The sequence below is a fragment of the Rhinolophus sinicus genome, chromosome 2, assembly GCF_057876585.1.
Source record: "Rhinolophus sinicus isolate RSI-liver-muscle chromosome 2, RSI-T2T, whole genome shotgun sequence".
NCBI classification, from domain to species: Eukaryota; Metazoa; Chordata; class Mammalia; order Chiroptera; family Rhinolophidae; genus Rhinolophus; species Rhinolophus sinicus.
Window position 1 is genome coordinate 17,632,902 of NC_142502.1, and position 13,472 is coordinate 17,646,373.

Sequence of the window (13,472 nt, forward strand, 5' to 3'; positions counted from 1 at the left end):
GTATTTCACACACAGAGAAAAATGTCTCGGGTTCTGGAAAGGACTCCTTCACAAAATTTTGTGTTTGGTTTATGCCATTGTTTCCCAAGTTGAGAATAAAAATATTTCCATAAATTTAGGAAAAGACTCATTGTTCTGTAGTCATGGCAACAAGGCGCACCACCAGAACCTATTTTAAACCTGTTCAGCCAATCAACAATAGCACCTTTTGGGTGAACATGTTTTTGCATATCAACCAATCAGTGTCAGTACTTGCTTCTGATAATCACCCAATCAGGAACAGAGTTACATTTAATAAATGAGTGCCAACTACTCACAAGCACAAACTAATCATAGTGGCTTTTCTTTCTCGTGTGTCAGGGGTTTGTCTATGTCAAAGTCTCAACCTCTTTCTGGAAGAACTGCTTCCAGAAATTCTAATTCTAAATCTTCTCATTTCCTTGATAAAGTTTAGAAAGATGACAGATAGATAGATAGACAGATAGATAGATATTTAGAACAACAATGACCATTATGAAGAACTTTTGATATGACACATAATCAATAAATTAAAATATTTAAGAGGAGTTATAGACAAACTAGGGGATAACATACCAAATAGTCACTATTCAGCTCCCTAACTGGCATACTGAGATTGCGAAATAAAATTCAAATTCCAATGTAGTTTCTGTAAAAGCCTTGATAACTTTTTGAAAATTACTATCTTTGCATTTCTCTTTTTCTGTGTAACTTTACCTGATATTTTTTTTTTAAATGAGCTATTCTGTTCTCAGAGTTTTCATTAGAAAAGAAGACCACATTTTAAATTTGTAGAACACAAGTCAGATCTATGGAAGTTGAATTAAAACCTTGAGCCAAATTAAGAACTATAATTAATGGTTTTCCTAAACTTCAGCGATTCAGGCAAAATATTTTCTGCAGAATTCAGGATTGTGATTAGATACTTATTGTTCCTCACCACAGATATGTACCAATTAATTCAATTAATTGTTAGCCTTATGGAAGAAAATGTTTCAAAGTAGCAGATTAGAAAAGATTTAAATAACCCAGTGGTATAAAATTAAAATAAAAATAAAAATAGGAAATGCATTACATAAGGCCACTTTAGAGGCTTTTCTTTTAATAAAGATTCAAAATTATAAACTAAATAGAGATGTAAGACTTTAGGAAACCTTCAGATAATTCTGGGGTAGGTACAATAGGTGATATAAGAAGGACTATATCCTCTCTTTCTGTAAATGTGCTCAACCCTGAATTACAGGAATCAAACCAGGAAAAGAAATGTTAAAATATAAAATTGCTAGCTCAGAAAATATCTTATATGTGACGAGACATTTAGATAGACTTAAAAAGTAAATAAACTGGGAATTAATATAATTATGAATCTTTAAGTTAAACAACTAAAAGGGCCTCTATTCTCTTTGCAAGCCAATAGACAAGAAAACCCTACAGATATTGCAAACAGAAGTGTCATTTAAAGAACCAGTGTCCCACATTAAAGTTCAGTAGGACAACTACCTAAAATTTGTCCAATAACTTAACTCCATGGGAGACGCTGGTACACAAGAACTCCCTCTTCTTCCTTTGAACTTCCAAGGAAAGCAGTACCTCTTTCTTACTGACATAGGGGCCTTTATGGCTACCAATAATCTCACCATTGATAGAACATCAGATACATTGGCTTAATAAAACCACTCAAATAGTGAAAATCTTTAACAGTTTTATGTATCAATCTATAATTCGTACTTTGAGATTATTAGCAGAAGGATATATTATTCTGTGACATAAGACCTAAAAATTTAATAGATAGGATATACTTCCAAATAAGATGCACTAAAGTTCTTACCCATGATCAAATTATCACTGCCCTAGTCATGAAAATACTTACACTATGTATAATTTAAGAAATTATCCAAGATATAGCTTTTATCCCAGAATCCTTATGGACAAAAGACTCCACAGAAATGGAAGATGGATTGGAACAAAGCACACAAGCATATAGATTATCGTAGATACCTAGATTATCACAAATCTTTCTTTTTTGTATCAATATGAAAATGCTACACCAGGATCGAGATATGTTAACTCAACTGCATAGCACATGTCAAAGAACCATTGCTAACTGAGGTAGAAGCTTCTAAGATGGTCCCCAATGACTCCACCTCCTCATATTCATATCCTTGTGTAATCCTTTCCCCCTGAGTAAGAGCAAGGCCTATGACTTATTTATTTTATATAGACTATAGCAAAATTGACGGGGTATCACCCCCATTATTAGGTTACACAGATAATGATTTTAATTTTGGTAGCAGATTCTCTTGCTGGTTCTGATGAAGCAACCTGCCATGTTGCAAGGAACCGAAAGAAGTTTCCATCCAATAACCAGCAAAAACTTGAAGCCCTCAGTCTAACAATCTTTGAGGATTACATCTTCCCAATAACCACATAAGTGAGTTTGGAAGTGTACCCTTCCACAGTCAAGCCTTTAGTTTAGACTCCATCCCTAGTTGACACCTTGATTTCAGGCTTGTGAAAGATCATGAAGCAGAGGACCTAGCTAAACATGCCAATATTCCTGACCCACAGAGATGGTGAAATAATAAATGTGTGTTGTTGTAAGCTAAGTTTTGGAGTACTTTGTTACACAGTAATATTAATAGAAAACCAATTCACATATTAAAGCCAACATCTTAATTCAATAGCCAAAGCCTAGCATCCTTGCCTAAGGACAATTGCAGACATAAACTAAATTAGTCAAAATATCTTTAGGTTTTGTGCAAGGTCTTTAAGTCTAATGTTACCATATGTAATAAATCCCTATTATTAACAAAAAATTATTAGCAAAAAATTATTAACAAAAAATACAGGAGCTCTACAAATCTTAATTAATAAAAGAGAATCTCAGTATTGTGTTTATGTCACTCAAGAAGTACCCCTACCAGAATAGAATTTTGAACAATCATGTACTAAATGTTAGGTTAATATTGTTTTAGTGTGGTTTTTATACTAAAAATGAAAGGGAAACTGCTAGGTTTAATATATGGTAAGTAGTCTAGTAAGTATTACAAAATGCAATACTTTACCACAATCTAAATTTTTCTAATACCTGAATTGTTGCCTTCTCTGTGGCATATTAAATTGTTAAAAGAAACTAACAGATATATAAACTAATAGCTGGTATGCTTGCAGAATAATTCACTTATTTAACGTAATATAGAAATAATTTTTTTTAAAGTCTTCAGGTACTTTATGAAAATAAAAAAAAATGATGTTAGTTTTTTGATATATTGATGTTGGGTAAAATAATTGTTACCATAATGGTTGAGATCTGCAGTAGAAAAGGTAATATAAAATCTGTAGATACTATAAAAGCACCTTAAAATATAATAGAAATATTGATGATCAGGCGAGACAGATGGCCCTGACTAGAAGTCCTCATATAAGACGCTTATATGAAACAACAATAAATAATTTATAAATAATAACAAATCAGAGAAGTTTAAGCATTCAATTATAGATACACAATATCTGGCCAGAAAAGAAATTCCTAAAAGAAATGCTAGAATGATTGCATTGTAAAATCTACAAAGACGATGTCTGACAAAACTAGAGTGGCTATCTGGTAATACTGGATAAAATCTCCAATAGACCCTGGATAAAATCCTGACAGAAAAATGAAATAACTCATTCCATTATGGATAAACTGGCCACACAATTTAAAAACTAATGGAAAAATATTTCCAGGATAGCAGATGTGGCCAGTTCATGCGTCATTTGTAAATAAATAAATCTGAAAAAATTGTAAAGGTGGAGCATTGACTGGTACAATTGCAAAAGTAACTCTAAATGGATCATATACAGTTATATCCTTTCATGGTTTATGAATATGTACTAGTTTAAATACTGTGTTTATTTTCTGGCTGGATTGAAACATTCACCTGTTGAAAAGCCATAATACTTACAATGGCTAAAACATAATTAGATTTTGTGGTCTTAGCTAGCACATTTCAATTTACCAATCTAATGTTATGGGAACATTTTTATTGGAATGTCTGTTCATGAATGTAAATTATTCAAGGCTATCTTCATTCCCAACTCTCTGGACAAATGAACAGGAACCTTAATATCACTGAAGGTTAAACCCCTTAGTGATTTGACACTGACTTTCTGCTGACACCCTCCAGAAACTGAAGGTCATGGAAGCTGAGTGTTAACTCAAGAACCTCAGAGCAAGTTAGTAACTACACAATGGTTTTCTGCACTAGGTCATCTTAAGAAGATTCTTGTGTGTATCTTACTCTTCTGTACTCTTGTTTATTCACACTTTTCTTCCTCACTCATTTGAAGCTGCACAAATCTGAGTTTGTCTTTAATGTTCTCCTTACCAGCTATAAGTACTTGCGTCAGCCTAGGTTTTATAAAGACAATCAAGACTCTAACTCAATATTCAGTGATATCCAGCTATTGTTAGTTATGTTACACTAACTTTTCCAATAGTGATATTTTTTAATGTACAAAGATTTCACGAGCTCAGGTATTTGACAGGATACAGAAGACTCATAGACCATACTTGTGTAATGTTTTTATTGAAAGGCAAAAGGCATAGTACAGTAAGAGAAAGACAATGAAGGTAAGCACCAAGGGACCAAGAGATATCCAGGTGCGAGCTCTCTAGAATCCTTATTCCCACAGGGCATACTTCATCTGTGAATTGTGCTACCAAAATCTGCACATTGAACATTGGCTTTAAGACAGCTCAAGGCAGAAGTTCCTAGTGAAGTATTTTTATGACAGTCAAGTCGTATAGCTAAGTCAACCTGTCTAAATAAATATGCCAGGTGAAATCCATCAGTAGACAAACTGGCTTTGGCTGTCACTGGTGGGATTTATGCATATTATAATCCCCAGCCCCTTAAGGTAACCAAAAATCAAAGACAGATACTCAGACACCTCCATAAATAATCATAGAGTCACCCAAGTCCAGCTGTAAATTAAACTTATCCTAAAACAGTGTATCAGACACAAAGAAAAACATCTGTATGCTAGAAGGGGATAAAAGTGTTCTCATGTTGTAAGAGTAGCAGTTTGTCACAACACTCAGAAACAATATACCTACAATTCCACTATGATCGCTTTCTCTTGTGCACATCTAGATTCTTTTCCCCTATATGGAAATCAGACTTTCCAATGCCAATCCAGGACCACCCAAAATACCACCCCGTGGGGTTGGAACTGAACATTTACATTTTGAATAAGCTTCTTAAAAGCATTTCTTCTTTTTGTCTTCTTCTCCTCCACTTCTTCCTCTCTCTCTCTCTCTCTCTCTCTCTCTCTCTCTCTCTCTCTCTCTCTCTCTCTCTCCCCCCTTCTCTCTTTCTCTCCCCCTCTCTCTCCTAATTGTTTTTAGACATCCTACAGTTAAGACACACTAGCTTAAATATCTTAAGGGAATTAGCTATAATATCCATATTGTCCATATATGTATTGTAATGTATACTATAATGTACTTGTTGTTCTGTTTTGAGGTTTAAAGAGAAGAGTTGTCCAACCCCAGGTGTACCAAGGAGTGGAGTTTACCTTCACATATGATGAAGAGTGTCCCAGGCCTAACTGACCCCTAGCATCCAAAAGGAAAAGAAACTATGGGAGTTGTGCGTACTATACCTAAAGCCCAGAGAACTAAAGAACCTAACAGTGTGCATAGTCAGCGTTCTCCCAGAGAATCCAGAGCCATCACACAAGTCAGTTTCCTTCCAGCAGATTACATCTTACTGAGCCAAATCTAAGAGAAGTGGTAATAACTGATCGGAGGACCAGGGATTATTCCTAATTTTTGAACCAAATGTTGGTCCACCTGTAAGATCCAAATGCATTGGAGGAAGCTAAAATTTAATATTGGACTTCTTTCCAATTAGGTAAAGACAAATTTAACATGAATCAAGAAATAAAGGCCACCATTTTCTACCCAAAGTGTCTTGGGCATTTACTAACATTTACAATAATACTTCAGGATTACATAAGGCTTCATCAAAATGCTTTCTTTAATGTTATAACATTAATATGAATTACCTACAGGTGAAATTCTACTTGTCATTCAATATTCAACTCAAATGTCCCTTCCTCGGCAGAGGATTTTCTCTTCCCTGGGAAATATAATTGCTTTTTTTCCTTTGTGTTCACATGACACTGTGCACACATTCTTATTGTAGGACTTAGATCATAATTGACTATTTAAATGTCTAGTTCCGTATGAAGCTCACCCCCCAGGATATAAACTTTGCTTCCTTCACCTACATGTCCCCAGTTTCTCAAAACAACAATAACAAAATGCCTGCACAAAGGAGATGGTAGTGTATAATATAAAATTAAATAAATGAGGAGATAGTATAAGAGGTCACAGCAACTGTTCGATGAAAAAAATAGCTAAAATTAGTTAATTTCTATAACTTAGTATTTTTTATTTTTTCAATAACACTTAGTGTAGTCTGGCCTTCTGAGGAATCCTCTTATACTATTTGACTTTTTTAAAAAAATAAGTAGCATTGGATTACATATAATAGGCCTATGAATTGTTAAACTCCTGTCTGGTTTATTTCATGGCAGAAGTGATCCCTGCTTATGTATCATCAGAAATAAAGTGTGAATTTAAATGCTGAATTAAAATGTGCATTTTCCCAAGAAGAAAATATGAGAAACTTATTAATAGCTTCAGAAATCACTTCTTCTAAGAAATATACCAATTTTTCTTCCTAGCTGAAAAAAACGTATGCTAATAAAAATAAAAACTCACTTATAAACATGTTTTCAATATTCATTAATATTAGTCTTTGGAGCATATATGGAAATTAGCTATCTCATACAATTATTTTAAACATTTTAACAAATTCTACCTTCAGGAAAAAAAAAAAAAAAACACCATCTCCCAAAGAACAAATTCTCATTTTAAATAAACTCAGGGGGGAAAAAAAATCCATCTATAAAAATAAAATACTTAAAGGCAATGCATTTACTCTGAGTATTTCTACTGATTTGTGGTATTCTCTGCCTGTGGGTTTTCTTTTGTAACAACTACTGCTACCATGGCAACAACCCACAACACATTGCCATGCATGGCACCCTTGCTCGGAGCCTGACGTGGCACCGAAGAAATGGCAAAGAAATCTTATTTTCCATTCCCGCCTAAGACTGAAAGGGATGCAGAAGCAATAGCTGTCAACGCTAAGCATGCATTAGTATGAAAGATGTGTATTTTGAAAGATCCTAAACATAAGATTTGCAAAATAATCTGGATGTATGACCTAAAAGTAGCCACTCAGCTGTTATTAGATAAAGGCAGTCTGGCTGCTGCTTCAACCTATTTGAATGCTGAAGTGACTTTTACCCATATGATGGACGATAGTAGATTAAATTCTTTAGAAGGATTACTGCATGAATATTCATCTACATCATAGTCAAGGAGGATCTTTTTTATACGTTATTAAGTCAGAGAACCCTGATCAATGGTGGTGATCTTTGGTAGTGGGTAGGCAATAGACCCACAATGGAAAATCTCTAGGGAATAAAATATGTCTTTGACCATTTGACCATTATTAGACCATATTAGATCTTTTAAAAAGTTTTTTTTTTTTTTGTATTTTAATATTTTATAATAGGATAGACGTTCTCTTTCCTGTATGAGATAAGCCCCTATTAAAATGAAAATGGAGTAGTAGGAAAAGTTTGGGGAAGCCCCAAAAAATGTAGACAAGAGAAAAACTGTTATACCTCAAAGCTAAGACTTCTGACTTCTAAGGACAACTGGAGAGAGGGGCTGCTTTTTCTTCTAGGAAGAGCCTAGGAGCCTCCTAGAGAGGAAGGAGCCTCTTCCTAGTCAGCAGCGGTGTCAGTCAGATAGAGGGGAGGACTGACTACCAAGTCAACCCCAGTTCTCAAGCACAACGGAGATTTAAGGCGGCTTCTTATGCAAGAGAAAAGGGCCCAGCAGGAAGCACACACTATGAAGGCAGATAAAGATGCGAAGAGAGACAGAATGAGATGGAGAGGAAGGGGTGTGTCCAAAATAGGTTGGAAAAGCTTTTCCAAGCTAGTGCTTTTCCATGCACCAATGTGATAAGTGGCATAGTGAGAGAGCATTAGATCAAGGGACAAAAAGCCCTGGATTATCATAATGGATTCTCTATTAACCAACTGCATTGCCGTAGATGAACTTGTGTGAATCCCGTCTTCTTTCTAATTCTCTCAGGAAAGCAAACATTTATTCGGGAGCTATTATGTTCAAGATAGCAGGCTATGAGCTAGGGAGTAACATTTCTCGGAAGGATGGGACAGGAACTAAGTGCCTCAGAACCACTGAATGAGAATCTCTGCAGGCGAGTAACTCCTAGGTAATTTTTAGGCACATTAAATTTGAAAAGCAGTGTTCAGCTAGAGAATAAAAAGATGAGTGAGATACAGTTTGTATCATCAAAAATATTCTTTAAAAATATTCTTTTCTTTAAAAAGTCCTTTGTACTAGGTGATTTTTAAAAGCTTGCCAGCACTCATTTTAGTTTAATTTGTTTTTCCTAACAGGATTTTATAAGGTATTCTCAATAAGTATCATTTTAATTATGTGACCTGGTTCTACTAACCCAGCCATTTTTGATGCGTTTTGATGATCAGGAATAACACCCTCTCTAAATGGTTTTCAACAACCCCCAGGGACACATTGGATCAGGAGTCAGTGAACTGGGGTCTGCTTCTAACTGGTTGCATGACCTTGGACATACAAGTACACCTCCCTAGGCCTCAGCTTCCTGTTTCTCAAACACGAGATTAGATTGCTCACATGACAAACTTCCCATGGCTCTACTACTCTTAAAATTTGGGGAAAGTATTTGTGAAACACCTGTCCTGTGTGAGCTCATACCAGCGGCTATGGAAAACAAAATTCACGTATCTGGACATTACTCTTAGGAAACAAACTGATATAACCCATCCATATGAGTCCCTTTAATTTTACCAGTAAATCATCTCTTGCATTCATTTATTCCTCTCCATTCCCGCTGCAGATGCCCTAGTCCACACCCTTTGGAATGACTTACTTGGACGAATGCAAGAGCTTCCTAACTTCCCTCCGTGTTCAGGCTAGTAGTGTCACTACCCTCCTCCCTACCTTTACTATCTCAGAAAGATGCTACGGGGGCATCTTTCTGAGACACAGATATCATGATGTTATTCACCACTGTAAATCTTCCAGTGGTTTTCCAATGCTTAAAGCCAAGGTCAAAACACTTAGGGAAAGGCCATGCAGGGGCTCTTTCCCATCCCTATCAGGGTGCTCATCCAGTCTCATGTCTGAGCACTTCTCACTGAGCCCGTCTGTCTCCCAACTAACCCTCTATCCTTGTTGCATGGTTTTTCCCAAATTTATTATATGCTCTCACATTTCCCATGTTCTATTTTCTGTCTGGAATTCCTTTCATCTCCTGTCTACCTAATAAACTTTACAACACTATTATATTAAAGCTATTTTATATGTTCTACATGTTTTCTTTCCTAATAGATTTTAAGCAAAATAAAATTTGGACTGTTGTTTTAGTTACCTTTGTACCTTTAGAGCCTGTAATAGTGTCTCACAATAGATATTCAAGAAATATGTGCAAATATAAGTTCTGGTGACGAGAAGTATCTTCAAGTAAAATTAGAGAACAAAAACAGAAAACAGAAAACAACTCGTATATTAGAACACCCTTTTAATACACTTTTACTTAGATTTAAATGAACTTTCCTTTCACTACAGACGATGGAAAAATTTTAAGAGGTTTGTGTGTCCTCTTTGACACGAGCACTAGAAAGTGCACACTGCAAATGAACACTGAAAAAGACATCGTTTAACATCTTAAACAATGGGCACATTGGAAAGGCCACTAGTCAGGGACAAGGTTGACGAGTGCAGGAGTTCTTACCTGTGAGATCTGCATTCGGCCACCACCCCAAGTCACAAGCTTTGCAGGTGAACTCATCTTGCATGTATTCGTTCTCTTTACAGGCAGTGCAAATCCAGCAGCAGCTCACCTCTCCCTTCCGTATAACCTGTAACATAGAGATATTTCATATGCTTTAAAGATGGTTTCTCCTGGAAGTCTTCTATTTCAGATGTGGATTTGCTTTCATACTATGATAAAAAACAAATAACTTTTCAAAAAAAATCCTATATGCCGAAGGACCTCTGTACATGGATTGAAATTATCTGATTATCTTAGAGTTCAGATGTGAGTTTCAATTCATTCTGTGCTGGATTTTGAGGCTTTTCAATAATAATTTCTTTGATAAAGAGAATTGACTATATTATCTTTTGCAGAGTTAAAAGTGGAACAGTTGAACTTCATCCTTATTTATAGAGATGTTGCCAGAAAAATATATACACATTTTAAGAAATGAAAAAGAATGTATTAAAATTATGCTGATGGTAACCACTTTGAGTACCTCTTTTAATTGCAGAAGTCAAACATGACTTGTATTCATCTTTTGTTATCAGTATTTATTAAGTATTACAATTTTAATATAGTTTTTGCCTTTCTTAAAATGTGTCTACTTTTTTGGCACCCTCTATATTAATATCTATTAATTATTTTTAGAAAAGTAAAAATACATTTTTATCCTCTGAAAAAAAACTAATGTTTAAGCACCAATGTTTCTATGTAATAAAACCTTATTTATTCAACAAAACTGAGGAATTATGGATTTTTTGTTATAATTATGAAAGTCTGAGAAACTTTGTATACATAAAAACAGAATGATGGCTAAGAAAGTATAACCCTATTATTAGCCTTATCCCTTACTCTAGTGAATTGAAAAGATCACATAAATTGTTGGAAGAAAAATTACTAGTTGAAAATTACTAAAGAACTGCTTATCTCAACAGTTTAAACTTTGTCCCATTTTCAGTTTGTTTGGTAAGCACTTTTGCACTTACATAACACAAAAATAAACATCAAAACACACTACATTTAAAGTGACTTTCTTGTAAACAGCACATAATTAGATCTTGCTTTTCATCTCCTGGCTGACAATTTCTGCCTTCTATTGATGTGTTTAGTACATTTACATTTATTATAATCATTGGTGTGGTTGGATATGAGTCAATCATATCTTTTCTCCTGTCTCATCGGTTCTTTGTTTCCTTTTCCTCTTATTCTGCCTCCTTTGGGACTGAAAATGTTTTCAGCATTTTTAGCATTTTATTCCTAATATTGGCATACTTCCTAAACGTCTTTGTTGTTTTCATGGTTGTTGTAGGCATGACAATATGCGCCATTCACTCATCACAGTCTACCTTCAAATTGTATTATACAACTTCATGTAAACTGTAGACTCCTACAGCAATATTCTTCCATTATCCCCTCCCATCCTTTGGGTTGTTGCTTTAGTACATTTTACTTACACATGTTTTATAAAACCCCCTGCACACAATAATTATTTTCACTTTAAACAATCATCTTTGAAATACATTTTTTAAATTAGAACATTATTATAGTTTATATTTACCCACACACTTATAATTTCTGGAGCTTTTAATTCCCTTGTATAGAACCAGATTTCTATGTGGTATAACTTTCTTTACACTGAGAAACATTATTTAACATCTATTGTAGTGCTGATCAGAGAATTATAGTTTCCTTCAGCTTTTATTTGTTTGAAAAGTTTTTATTTTGACTTAATATTTGAAAAAAATAGTTTCTCTTGGTAGGAAAGTTTAAGTTGACAGTTTATTTTTCATTCTTTCTGCACTTTATGCTAGTCCATTGTCCTTGGGAATAGAATTCTAGGTTAAAAGTTGGGTTTTTTTGGTTTTGTTTCTTTCTTTGTCTTTTTTTTTTTTTCAATATCAGCACTTTAAAGATGTCATTCCTTTCTTGCCTTACATATGGTTCCTGATGAGAAGTCCGCTGTAACTCTCACTTTGTTTCTCTGCATGAGAGAAACAAAAGAACTTTTTACTCTGGCTGATATTAAGATTTTTCTTTTTATCACTGGCTTTTAGTAATTTAATAATATCTTCTTTGTGTTCAACTTCCTTGAGATTTGTTGAGCTTCATGGATTTGAGTTTACATTTTAACTGTATTTAAATACTTTTCAAGTCATTATTTCTTAAAAAAATTTTTCTGGCCTGTCTCTCTCCTGTCCTTTTGGGTCTCCAATTCTACTGATAATGAGCCTCTTGAGTGTACTCTACAAGCCCCTGAGAGTCTGTTAATTTCTTTCACTTTGTTTTCCCTCTCTGTGCCTCATTTGGCTATTTTCTATTGCTGTGTTTTAAAATTCAATGATCTTTACTTCTGTAATGTCTAATATCTGTTAATGCCATTCATTGAAATATTATTTCTTATACGTTTCAGTTTTCATTGTATAAGTTCCATTTTGTAATTAGTTATGTATCCATTTGTCTTCTCATGATATTCATGTTTTCTTTTAAATCCTTTAGTATGTACTTATAGTTGGTATTTTAATATCCTTGACTGCTAATTCCATCTTCAATGTAATTTCAGAGACTGTGTTTCTATTGCTTGATTTTCCTTCTGGTGACGTGTCACCTTTTCTCACTTTGTCATGTCTAAAAATGATCAGATGCTGGACATAGTTTACATAAGGTGTAGAGTGCTAGAGGTTTTTTCTTGAAGACTTATTGGCTTTTGTTCTGGCAGGCAGCTCAGTTACTTGTGGCTCAGTTTGTCTTTTGTTTTTAATCTCTTAGTGCAATCTAGAATAGTCTTTACTTTAGGAATAGATTAACCTCATTATTAAGGTGTGACCTCTCTGAGGTCTCTACTTAATTTCTTGTTCATTCTACAAGATATCTGCACTCCGGCTTGAGGAAACTGGGACAATTCCTGGCTCTACGTGAGCTCTAGGAATCCAGTTCTCCAGTACTTGTTCTTTATTTGGACTCTTCAAGCCTACTGAAGTGCAGATTGGTAGTCATTAAAAAAAAAAAAAAAAAAAAAAAAAAAAAAAAAAAAAAAAAATCCTCAAGGGAACTGGCATGTTAACTTCTGGGACTTGTTTTCTGCCTAGATCCTTCCTCTCCCTTACTTGGTCCTACAAATTCCAGCTGCCTTGGCCTTTCTAAACCCTGATTTCTGTCTTCTTAAATTAGCAAGATGGCCAAGCCCTTTTTGTGTTCTCTCTCACTGAACAACAGTCAGGAAATGGCCTTCAGGCAGAAAGCCTGAGTGATTTTAGGGTTCACCTTGTTTGTTTCCATCCACTTTCCTGGAAGCAAGGTTATGTGTTGTTTTCCAATATCTGAACACAATTATTTCAGATATGGTGTCAAGTTTTCTAGTTGTTCACAGCAGAAGACAAAGTCTGAACTCAGTTACTCTGTACTCTAGAAGCAGAAGTCTCTGCCTAACACATTAAACATCAAATGTTCTCATATGTAAAGTCAAAATTTAGACTGTAAACATTGATATTAAAATCAAATCTT

The 13,472-nt window shown here is 34.6% G+C and overlaps 1 protein-coding gene across 6 annotated transcripts in view; it reads right to left on the minus strand.

Moving 5' to 3' along the window:
- The window catches only part of GRM1 (glutamate metabotropic receptor 1), a 336,860-nt gene that overhangs the window by 39,219 nt on the left and 284,169 nt on the right, over positions 1-13,472 (minus strand). For all 6 annotated transcript variants that reach the window (XM_019744493.3, XM_019744494.3, XM_074333687.2 and 3 more), the window contains exon 7: positions 9,948-10,074. In XM_019744493.3, coding sequence (XP_019600052.3) covers positions 9,948-10,074 — 127 coding nt within the window. The remainder of the gene's footprint in view (positions 1-9,947; positions 10,075-13,472) is intronic.